A 12672-nucleotide genomic window follows, 5' to 3' on the forward strand; every position below is an offset into this window, starting at 1 on the left:
TTCTTTATTTAAAAGATATAACTACTGAAAACTAGCTTTATGCTGTACAAACATATCAAAAATGTGATGAAATTAGTGTAAAATAACACAAAGAATGACAGAGGAAAAAGGAATTTTACTGTAATTTAACATTGGTTTGTTTATTCATTAACAGACATGTTGTGAAATTATAGAGGTTATCACCACAAAACTGGTGGAGAAATTGTATCAATGTTTTTTTATGAGTGTATAAAATCTGCAAGTATTGTGTCAAAAGCTATCATTACGCTAATTTCACAGTTGATGTATTTCATGTTACCAAAATTGGTAAAAGTTTAGTAAAGTAATAACAATAGAAACTATTGAACCAACTCTTCCCTCTCATGATATTAAGAGGAGAGCGGACTTGCTAGCAATGCTAATGGCTGAGGTGATGTTAGCCGTTTTAGCTTTTCAGCTACCTGTACAAAATAATTAGCATTAAGCAGTATACCTCTTTGGATTTAGACAGATTTATCTATTTACCTATTTAAGTGTCCCCTGTTCCCACATTTGTTATTCTTTCTCTCGGCAGATTCATTATGACTTGTTGGTGTCAAGGGTTAGTGAAAAGGTGAGTTTGCACCATATGCGTTTTAGGGATGTTCAGAAATTACACTTATATTTACGTGAAAACCCTGAAAGATTATATATATATATATATATATATATATATATATATATATAATGAAATTTGAAAATATAGAATGAAACACTTGAGTATATAGAATGAATGAACCTCATGTTTAGAGTTGAGGTTTTTCTGAATTTTCTGCCTTTACAAAATGGCATCAGCTGAACTATTTCAGTATTTTGAAGATTTTGAGTCTATATTGCGTCAACTTGAAGATCACATTTTCATTTCTAGCTCCCAGAATATTTTTTAAGGATTTTTTTGTTAAATTTTTTTTCTTTTTTTTTACGGTGCACATTGTGAGATTTTGTTTTAATAGTTCAAGACCTTATTATGCAGGGGGGTGGCTCTGGCTCAGGTAGAGCAGTTTGTGTACTAATTGGAAGGTTGGTGGTTCAGTCGCTGCTGCCCCAGATACTGAACCTCGAGCTGTACCCAGTGCATACACAGGAGTGTGAATGTGTGTGAATGTTAGACAGAAGGCACTTGGACACAGAATAACATGCTTGCGTGAATGGGTGTGTGAATGGATGAATGCGGTATGTTGTATTAAGCGCTTTAAGCGCTCAAGTAGACATAAAAGTGCGAAGAAAAGCATTATATTAGAACCAGTCTGTTCACCATTTATCATGCACCCAACAGTAGTGAGATGCATACTGTTTCCTGGAATGTGCATGCATGGGACACTGTAACAGCATAAGGATCCCACAATGCAATGCAGACAAAACATATAATGCACTGAAAAATATTCACTGTAGCTGAGATCCAGTGTCAATAAGACTTTAGTTTAAGTGTTCATACTTGATTTTATTGTTTACATTTGTCAATAAATCAGTGGAGCATCTCAAACAAGATCAAACAAGGTTGTTTTAGCCACTGGCAATGTGTCTAAAACAAGAATAAATAAACTGGGAGGGGCACTGTCTCAGATTTTGGAGTTCTAATTTAGACAATACAACACATTCATAAATGAATATCTTACATCATAAAGTCTAAATTATTTTCACTTGTAAGGTTGTTATTTAAATAAATCTAACTTATACTGAAATCACTTACTTTCAAAGCAGCTGTTCTAATTTCATCTAAAATTGAATCTGACTAAAAGTCCTTACTGTAGCCACTTTTGGTTATAGTTTGGTGACTTTCACAGTGTTCTCTTTGCTCTCTTCCTTTTCTGACCTGCGTGTGAATATTGTCAGGATTACTGGGATGAAAACAAGGCCGTGAACCATCCCGATAAACATGACAAGAAAAAAAATCTTAAAAAATGTTCTAAAGGTGTTAAACTTTGATACAGACAACACTGACACCCCGAAAATGGTGGACAAGCCACCTTGGAGGACGGGGAACCCCAGATGTGTGAGAGCATCCACAGCCTTTGCGTTAGGATCCGTCTTTTTGCTGGAGACGAAGGCGTAAGACACGTGAGCGGAGAAATCGACAGTGAAGCCAATGCAGACGGTGAAAATGATCATGGATATGGAATCCAGGCTGATGTCCCAGAGCGCCATGAAGCCGGTCACGCCTACAGTCACTGAACCAATCGAACAAGTCACCAGAAATGAGCAGATAGGCTTAGGAATGAGCAGGAGAGAGACGATGAACATCACAGCTGCGATCACACCAACATTTTTGATCGTGCTGCTCACTACAACATCATACTGGTCAAAGAAGATGAATTTCTGGTTATAGACTAATAAAGAAGCTGCTCTGCAATCAGCTGAGGTGGACCGAAGTGCTTTAAGTGCATAAAGTTCCATGCTGCCACTGTCAATATCAACCATCTGTACGAAAACTCGGGAGGCGTGGATGACATCTCCGGTGATGTTCACATCTTGCTGGTAGAAAGGGAATAATTCAAAAAAATGAGGGAGATTTTTGAGGAAGGCATCTTTATCATTAAGGGTTAAATTATTTGCCTGCCCATACAACAAATAAGAGTCCAGCCAGGATGAAAAAATGCCTTTATCTACAATGCGGAGCCCTTTAAAGTCCTCCACGCATGCCTGGAGTTCGTGCCGCTTGGTTTCATCCCAGTATGGAAAAGGCTCACTGATAATAACCATCACAGATGGGCCATAATCATAGAAATAATGCCGATCCTTCCTGTTGAATGTGTTAACAAGGGAGTCATCAGCTGCCAGGTCGTGAAGCTCAAACCCCTGCTGTACATGGAGGCATCCATAAATGCTTACAGCTAAATATGCCACAAAGAAGAAGATCACCATTCCCTTGACCCAGGGTTTGATCAAAAATGGGCCGTAGTAATCCTTAAAGAAATAGCTGACTGGTTGCATCTTCTCTGCTCCAGTGCTCTTATCAAAGTCACCTCCCACGCAGCAGATGCTGTATAGCTCAGAGCGATTTTTAGGTCTGTCTGATGGGATTCGCTTGCAGGTCAGCCAGTGCCTGTTGCTGCCTTCCCGCCGCCCATTTAAAGCCAAGAAGGCTCCAAAGAAGGTGATGGTGTAGATGTAACAGAATATGATTGAGGTGCTGGTGTACAAGCAGAAGGCCTGCATGGATGGGAAGTAAGACTTGACACCTATGAAGAACTTGAGAACATCGGTCACAGCGGTGATGGTGATGGGCATGATGGCTTCTTTGTAAGTGTGAGCCATCCTCTTTGGGACCGGGTCATTCACATGTGTGTGCCGCCAGTCAGACACCATTATGAACATGTTGTTCAGACCAATTCCTGGAAAAAAAGTGATAACAGTTCATGATAGTTTTACGGTACTCACATGACTCACATGCTTATAAATGAATAAAGTCACCACCTTATAAAACACCACTGAAACTTTTTTTATGTTGTCACCTTTATTACTTTTATTACACTTTTAATTACTTGGCTGGTTTTGCACCTCCAGCTAAAAGCTAAAACTAAAGTGTGGAAGGAAAGAAGCCAAGAGTGAATTTTTCTCACCAAGTAAAAGGAAAACGGCGTTTGCGACGGTGATAACAAACGGCACTCCGATGTAAAGCAGCAGGCCAAAGCCAGACAGAACTGCCAGCACAGCGGAGAGGATACCGAAGACAGCCACCCACACCTTGTTCCTCACATTGTCCAGCCTGCCAAGGAGGAATAAATTGTATTTAAATCCATACAGATGATAAAGATAACAGTGAACTGAGGGCAAGGTCCAGTTTTTCTGGGCAGCCTGTAAAGGATCATTGTTGGATGTTTTATAACAAAACAACTTCCTAAATATGACCTTTTATTGTGGATGTTCTTACAATTTGTAAAGTGAAGCTTGTAAAAAAAAGCCTGTTGTTCATAGTTAATACAGAGGTGGCAACACCTGACACAATCTGAGCCATAAACCTGATAAACAATAGCTATCACACGCTCTGAAAATGTCCCGTCATAAAAAGAGAAACAGAAGGTAAATATACTGACCTGATTGTTAATTATTATCTTTCCCTGTTACTCAAGTTATATGTTATATTCCCTGTTGTTAATTATTACCCGGTTAAATATCCAGGAAAAAAAGATACGTGCCGCCTTAAAAATCTGTGGAATAAGATTATAAAAAATCTACATTTAAGCTAAATATAGAAATGTAGTTTTTTTTAAGAAAAATATGGAAGATTTCATAAATGTTTTTTAAATTGTATCTTCAGAAAGTAATCATTTGGTAAACATGGGCAGTTGTATGTTAACCTAACATGTAAGACCATGTTCTAATAATATTTTTATGTAAATTGAAAAGTAAGTAAGAATTTTACTGATTAAGTGCACAGCGTGTTGTTGATTAATTGAAGTTGTTAGTGATAATAAGTCAAGAAACTTTTAAAGACTCTACAATAATACAGAGAAAATCCCTTTGAGAAGCCACTTGGTGACAGTGGGAAGAAAAAACTCGCTTTTAACAGGAAGAAACCTCTGACAGAACCAGGTTGAGGGAGGGGAGGCCATCTGCTGTTACCAGATGGGGAAGAACTGCGGAAGCGAGTCAGAGTAATATTACCAATGATTAAATGCAGTGTTGTGTATAAACACAGAGTGATTGAGTAAAGATTAAATATTTGGATGCATCATGGGAGCCTAGAACTAGCAGTGTGACTAAAGGAGGATTCAGGGACACCTGATCAAGTCCTGCCTATACTGTACGTGTTGTCAAAAAGATAAATTATAACCTAATCTTAAAAGTGGGGAGGGTGTCAGTCTCAGAAAATAGAGGACATTTCATGTGACATGAACTGTTTTTAAAAGCACTGTTCACCATACGTTCTTATGTCTTCAAACAGTTTGAAGATAGAGGCATCAGCTGCTTTAAATATGAAAAATGGAAACAATGTTTGGCTCTGATAAAGGTAAAAAAAAAATGCCTCCGATGTGTAACTCTGAAGCTCTAAAGCTCGGTAATTGAGATTGTGTTTCTTCAGTTGGATTATAAATCAAAGTGCAATAAAAACTTTTCCAAGTACAAAAGATTTAAGTGAGACATTATTGCTCTTTACCTCAAGACAAAACTAGGCCAGCAGCTTCTCTCTTTGACTAAGCTTCTGGCTGTAGCTTGATTTTCAACAACTAAGCATGTGAGTCTTATCAGTGTTTAATAGGAGGGGTGATAATTTGCACATGTTTTACAGCAACAGGAGCTGGGCACCTTGTAGTAATTGAATCAGTCATTAACTCCTCTATAGGAGGAGTTATTCTAGAGTCAAACGTGAGGCCATCTAACAGCTAAAACTGAAACTAGATCATGAGACATCCAGATCCAGGCCTCAACCTGACTGAAATGGTGGGACTTTAAGAGAGCTGTGCATAGATTTCAATGAGCTGAAGCAACGCTGTAAAACAATTGCTCACGTTACTTCAGATTATTAAGGCTAAAGGTGGTTTTACAAGCTTCTGAATCATGGGGGTGTAGTTAGGTTTCCACACATTGCTTCAGATTCAACTTCAGCTTTTTGTTTGTTAAATTAATAAAGACACTGTTATACATTGATATAGATCCTGGTTATTCTTCACCTCAGGCTGTATTTCCATAACTGTTAAGTACCAGATTAGTTTTATTGTCCTTAGAATTTAAAGAAGGTCTATTTCTTTTTACTAGAACTGTAACTATGAATTCAAACTTCTTAATCTACATGAAAATAGCTCAAAACAAAAAAAAAAGTTAATTGTACTGCACTACATGTAACCTGACCTGGGTCAGACAAGCGCTCTGCATCCTGGATTTTGCCACTTACGTGACGGTTGCTGATCACTTCTTACCTCAGGCAGGATATCACAGAGACGGTGACAGCACAGGCATAAGCGATGAGGAATAGGGGGAAGCCATCTGTGGTGTGGCTGTCAATCTCATCCTGCTTGGATTTCGAGGTGTAGTAAGACACCTACAAAAGAGCACAGCAGAAGGAAGTCAGCTTGAGCGTTTAAGTCACAAAAAATGATTGCACATGGAAGTCCTGGCAGCTGTTACATCAGTGTTACTCAACAGTTTGGATTTAAAAGGGCAGTTCACCCATAAAAGTCAAATATTTAGATTTTTCCTCTGGCCTGTAATGCTTGCCTGTTCCTCCACTTAGACTTTTCTACAGTTTACTTCCAAAAACTAGGAAATTCAATCCAAACAGTCTATCTTCTCATGAATATAATGCACTATGTGATAGCAGTACAGTACTTTTACAAGAAACCCTGCAGAAATGTTTTTTGTTCTTCAAATCATACAATGTTAGTTCAACAAGGAAATCTTCAGACCTTGTAATGAGCATGTTTAATGTTGGAACACATCTGCCAACTAAAAGAAATGTGTGCATAGTTCACATTACAACCATTTTCAGGTTATAAATGACTCTATTATTCAGGAATACTTTCTTAATGGCTCAGTTTGTGATTATTCCATTTTTGTAGTTTCCTTTCATCATGAGCTCAAGAGCTTGGTCCGCATAGCCGACAATAAGTCAGACTCGTTTCCAGTGCATGATGGACTCTGCCAGGGCTGCCCTTTGTCACTGATTCTGTTAGTAAATTTTATGGACAGAATTTCTAGGCCTATCCAAGTGGTGGGAGGCTTTCACTTGGGTGGTCTGAGAATCTCATCTCTGCTTTTCGCAGATGATGTGGTTCTGTTGGCTTTATCGGGTGATGGCCTTCAGATCACACTGGAATGGTTCGTGGCCAAGTGTGAAACGGTGGGAATGACAATAAACACCTCCAAATCTGAGGCGATAGTCCTCAGGTGGCGTGCCCACTCCGGGTCAAGGATGAGATCCTGCCCCAAGTGGAGGAGTTTAAATATCTCAGGGTCTTGTTCATGAGTGACAGGAGAAGGAAGCGGGAGATTGACAGATGGATTGGTGCTCCGGCTGCAGTGACGCTGTACCGGTCCGTCGTGGTGAAGAAAGAGAACCCAAAGTAAAAGCAATGCTCTCAATTTACCAATCAATCTACGTCCCTACCCTCACCTATTGTCACGAGCTGTGGGTAGTGCCCGAAAGAACGAGATCGCAGATACAAGCGGCAGAAAAGAGCTTCCTCTAAGAGAGGACTCCACTTGGCCCACTGAAGATTTAAAAAGTTATTTTCCAAAAAAATACAGGGGGAAGACATGAACTAGTTTGTGCATAAAGTGAGAGAATGTCAGTGTCAAACAACATAAAAGTAAAGTAGTTATTCCTAAATCATATTTTGTTTAACTAAATAAAATGAGGCTTAAAACTAGAATTACATTACAATAAGCTGTTAAACCATCACTGATAATGGCATTATGAATTAAAAACACTGTAACGTGACATTTTGTGGGGGTGTTTTTGCATGACTTTGGTATTTTTATGGAGTTTTTCCATGCTGTTGGTAAAGAGAACAAACAACATAAAAAAGGACAATAAAAAAAGAAACAACCACTCAGTGTGGCTGGTAGTTTTCCACTGCTGATGGCACGTACTTGACCTTCATCCAAATTGTCTTTAACTCAAGTAGAACATTAAACCGCACAATGCTTCCAATGCTTCTTTTTTGTCAAAAAGCTTTTGGTGGCACATTCCAATGAAGAAAATCTTTCTGTAGTCGGTCTGTGGTCAAATGTATCTTTCTGTGATCATTTTATGTTGCTTTAGTTTTGTGATTGAGGTCATTGTTTTTGCCCCAATTTTTGCAACCATGTGACTGGAAGAGTTTGGGCTAGAAGCACAAGTCTGCACAAAACTTTTTTATTTTTCAAAATTTATGAAAGATTTATTAAAAAAATAATAATACTCATTACCAAACACAAAAAGCATCATTTGATGGCATTGTTAAAAGTATTTGTGGCTTTTGCAAAGCATTTCATCAGTCATGTGAAAAATAGTTCATCGTAAATGCACATCGAATAAATACACCCAAGAATCTCTGTTTGCGTTTAAGCATTCAGAGAGGTTATGTTACTTGCTTCAACTTTAAAGTTTAAAAAAGAAAATGAATAATAAAAACATGAGTAATGATGTGATACTCACATAAATGTGTTCGCTGTCTGTGTTGTCTGATAGGAGCTTTTTAAATTCTCTCAGCCATAATTTTGAGGCTTCAGCTGTGCTTTCCCGATCATCTAAGTAGTAGAAAAGTTTGACAGCTTCAGCATTTCTGACTGAGTCGCTATCATCTGTAATAACACCACCCAGCACTGCACCTAGAAAGAGTGGAGTAGCTTTGTGCATGTGGACTGGATAGGTGATGCTGGTCTGATTGGTTAGACTGTAGCTGAGGATTTCAAGGATGATGTTTGAAACACACTCTCCGTTGGCTCTGGCACACAGTTCATTGAAGCCCAGTCTTCCATTGTCCACAGTGATATCAAGGATCTTATTGTTAAGTGAGATGATGTCCTCTAAAACAAGTGTGTCCAGTAGATTACGGCTGTTCCTAGCCATAGCAATGAGGGATGCAAAGCTGCCCTTGTCATACTGCCTGTCTTCAGAAAACATGGAGTAATTGTAGGGAAAGTTTTCTTTCACAAAGGCTCTGGTTGCCTTTGAGGGTCCTTTAGTTGGCGTAAACTGGCGCTCAAGACTATTGTCCTGTCTTCCCTCGAGAAAAATGAAACCCCCGCTGAGTGCTGCTGAGAGTAACACAGGAACAATGAAAAAATATAATGGATAGGATCCTACTTTTGATCCAAGATTTTCAAAAAGCCGTGACAGAGGCTTTGTCAGGCAGTCAGTGCGTCTAGAATCCATCCTTAGTGTTGCAGGGCAGTGACACGGATCTGTTGTGACTGCACACTTATAAAGGGTGTCAAGATAAGCTTAATCCTAATATTTATTGCTTCTGGGAAGAGCTACCCTTATTCCAGGAAAAACAAGATGACATGCAAATTATTCAGTGTTCAGTTTTTATTCTGTGACAGTAAAACGATAAGGCAAGCCTTTAGAATGATAAAAGGAAACAAGCTAATTAGTGAACCTAGACAAGGATTACCAAATGCTGACCTTGCTCTGACTTAATGAAAATAACCAGGGCGGTGAAAAATCCGATTTTATGACATTATGTTGCAACTATACCTGTAAAACTGTGTTATAACTATGTGACTTTATAACTAAATTACTTTGTAGTTGTGTCATGTCACTAAAATTACTTAAGAAGACTCAATGCTGAAGACAAACAAGCTCATAAAAAAATTTGATTACTTCTTAAATTAGTTAGTCATATCAAAGTATCCCTTTCTGTGAAGACTCTTTTGACATTTTGAAATTTAAAATGAGTGGTCAAAGCATTTCTGTCACCAAGCTGTAGCATGTAGCTCCTCTCCTCCTCTCCCTTAGCTTCCCTGCTTAGCCTCTTATGTCCTTGTCTAGTCTCGTGTTTTTTGTATTACTTATCCCTGGAACATTCTCTCACAGTCCGTTCTCTAAAACCTAAAAGAGGAATTATGGATTTGATCAACTGGTCCCTAAATGCAATTGACACCCCTTTCTCAACGAGAAGTTTGGCCTTGGGTGAGCCTGAGTGCTGAAGATATCTACCTATTCGGAACCATGGTAACAGGGTTCTGGCGAATCAGAGCTGGCTTGGCCCTGACTTATCGAAGAATTAAGAAAGCGAAACCGGCTGTTCAAACCCCCACAAGGCTGCCCGCTGGGATTGAAACGATGGGAAGAGGTGAATAAAGCCTTGATTGATTTCACTGATTGATTGATTAAAGTCAACTCCCTGTGAACTACTTGAACCTTCCATTGCTGCTGCTATGATGCAACCTAAATCTCCTGTTATGACCATTTGTACCCACTGACCTTAGGGAACATCGACTTCTATGTCAAACTGTCCAGATGCTGGAAATCCCCAGAATTACCACAAACACTCTGGTTTGTGGTACTCTGGTCTATAGTACACTTCTACAATACATTTTGTATCTCAAAATGTACTATAGGTGTATGAAGGCTTGCAATTAGCTGTGAAATTAACATAAATTCACACTTTTCTCACACAGTACCTTTGTCATGTACTTACATTTGTTGCTCCCAACCCAAACACATCTGGCCAGTGACCAGACTAAACATTATCACGTGGTTTGTAGTGACACATTTTGGTTCACATGGAGTTTTTGTGACCACAGAGACTCGTCCTCTGACAATTTTTAATTGATTGTAATTCATTATAATATATTTATAATTCAACTGCACGTGCACCCCAGGCAGTGTCCTTAAAGTCAACATCATAGAACTATGACAGGAATGACTATTCGGTCATTGGATTTCCAGCTAACCACACCTGATTGTAACCTAAGCTTCACACTAAATTTACTGTACTGCAGTGTTGTGGATTTTGTTATGTATTTGCCTACAGAGAGTGATTCTCAACCAATGCAAACATGCTTCCATGCAGTCCAAATGCACCTCACTCGATGTGGATGGCACTGGGCATCAGTCAACAGGAAACAGTTAAGGAATTGACAATGAAGTTCACCAGGAATGGGAAAATTTAAACAATTGATGATCAAAAATGTTCTGCGAACAACGTGCAGGCAGTGTTCCAGTCAGTTTCCTTCCAGCTCTTTGTGTCTTCTAACCTTGCTCTTTTCCATGATGGACCAACAACAGCACTTAAATTCAATAGTTGCACCATAAACGGTGTTATAGATGCTGCCTTCATCTGACAACAGATGTTCAGCAGGTAGACAGGCAGTTCCTAGCTGGGCACAAAATGCCGTGGACTGCCAACGTGCTACCACCACTGAACTATAATTTCCCACTATATAAAAATGTGTTTGGAATTTAGCAACACACACAAGGTGTGAAAATCCAGGAGGATTAGTTTTACACTTCCAAGCTTGTCTCCATTGATATCATTTAACCCCTGTCATTCAGCTGTCAGTCAGAGCCCTGCCTTCGAGCCACAGCTCATATCTCATCTTGCAGAGGTCCTTCATGGGGTCATCAATTTCTCATTCTCTTGGTGATTCTAGCAGACAGTTGGCAGAAGACTGCTGGAGACATCAGTTAAATCAAATCTTTTCTTCAACTTGCCTTTTGTCTTTAAGGCTATTAAAGACTGTAAACAATAGACACAAACACTGGTGTTTGTTCTTTAGCTCTCAGTTTGCATCAGCATGCAAATGAGTTGTTCCACTCCAAAAGCTACCATCTTCAGATGGATGAGTAAAAGTTGACACTTTCATTAGCTTTTCTCTCCCTCCTGTGTTAGTGAATGTGTTGCAGAAAACCAGGAAAACCTGGCTTCATTTGATGTTGACAAGCAATGGTTCTACTCTGAGCTCCTCACCCTACCTCTAAGGGAGAGCACAGGCACCCTTCAAAGAAAAAACATTTCTAAACCAGTCATGACGACCTTTGTAATATCATAATCGTATCATTAACGAAAATCAAATGACGAAGATGAAAACCCAAACCTCCTAAACCCATACAATGTTTATATTAAACTTTATTATTAATGGCTTTCCACCCAAACACTCTCACCAAAGCACGCAACCAGCTGCCAAGAATTTAACTCAGATCTTTGCAATGGTGGGCGAGTGTTTTTACCTTTGCTTCAGTACCAATATTTAGTGCCAGAATTATATGCCAATGCTTTCCTTTTTTTTAATGTGCCAAGATGGACAAGGATTAACTGTTCCCCCTGTGGGTTTTATTCTTGGCAGAGTGGAGAAGACTCTGAAATAGCATTTATTCAAAGCATCAAGGGACAGTAAAATGACACTGAACCAATGCTAATGACTTTCTGTGGGGATGTTTGAAGCTGCAGTTCATTTATACAACAAATGAGTGTAAAATTTGAAAAGACAGGGGAAACATTCTATATTTTTACACACATTAAACTCAACCATGGAAAGGCTTGCAGTTTTAATTTGACTGTGCCACATTGCCAGCCACTTCATTAGAATTGCTATTGTAAATATCATATCAGCCAATTACATGGCCTCAAGAGAACATGCTAAATTTCAAACGAAGCATCAGAATGAGGAAGAAGGATCTCTTAACTGGCTTTGAACCTGGCATGGTAGCTGAATCCAGATGGGCTGGTCTGAATATTTTAGGAACTGCTGATCTACTGGAATTTTTACACGCAATGCTTTCTATGGTTTACAGGGAATGGTCATAAAAAGAGAAAACACTCAGTGGGTGGTAAAAATACCTTGTTGATGCAGTAGGTCAGGAGAGAGTGACCAGATAGCTTACAGCTGACAGTAAGGCAACAGTAACTGAAATAAACACTTGTTACAGCAAAGGTATGCAGAAGAGCATCTCTGAATGCACAACATGTTGATCCTTGATGCAGAAGACCACACAGAGTATCACTTCTGTCACCTAAGAACAGGAAACTGAGCCTACAATTTGCACCATCTTACTTGAATTAAATTAAATTCAATTAAATTAGCTGAATATTATTGCTGACCATGTCCATCCTTTTATGGCCACAGTGTACACATCTTCTGATCACTGTGTCACAAAGTTTAAATCATCTCAGACTGGTTCCTTAAACATAAGAATGAGTTCACTCTACTCAGATGACCTCAACAGTCATCAGATAGCAATCCAACAGAGCACCTTTGGGATGTCTGGGAAAGGAAGATTTGAAT

General features: G+C 39.0%; 1 protein-coding gene across 1 annotated transcript; it reads right to left on the minus strand.

The window, feature by feature from the left end:
• Positions 1-780: 780 nt before the first annotated feature.
• LOC147322221 (patched domain-containing protein 3-like) lies at positions 781-8955 on the minus strand. The gene is made up of 4 exons (XM_086305180.1): positions 8096-8955; positions 5877-5998; positions 3579-3724; positions 781-3350 (listed from the first exon to the last, which is right to left on the minus strand). Exons 1-4 carry the CDS (start codon positions 8813-8815, stop codon positions 1780-1782), a joined length of 2559 nt encoding a protein of 852 aa, XP_086161306.1. The 5' UTR covers positions 8816-8955; the 3' UTR covers positions 781-1779.
• Between the last annotated feature and the right edge of the window lie 3717 nt (positions 8956-12672).

This window comes from Aulonocara sp. 'chitande type north' Nkhata Bay, linkage group LG9 (assembly GCF_057382095.1).
Source record: "Aulonocara sp. 'chitande type north' Nkhata Bay isolate Kocher_YH1m ecotype deep benthic linkage group LG9, A_spYH_male_GT1.1, whole genome shotgun sequence".
NCBI classification, from domain to species: Eukaryota; Metazoa; Chordata; class Actinopteri; order Cichliformes; family Cichlidae; genus Aulonocara; species Aulonocara sp. 'chitande type north' Nkhata Bay.

Excerpts from the sequence above, each read along its gene's own strand:
- LOC147322221 (XM_086305180.1), bottom strand. The coding sequence starts at position 8,815 with ATGGATTCTAGACGCACTGACTGCCTGACAAAGCCTCTGTCACGGCTT. Across the intron at positions 5,999-8,095 it reads CAGACAGCGAACACATTTAT|GTGTCTTACTACACCTCGAA; the intron begins GTGAGTATCACA and ends GCTCTTTTGTAG. Across the intron at positions 3,725-5,876 it reads TCTGTGATATCCTGCCTGAG|GCTGGACAATGTGAGGAACA; the intron begins GTAAGAAGTGAT and ends CCTCCTTGGCAG.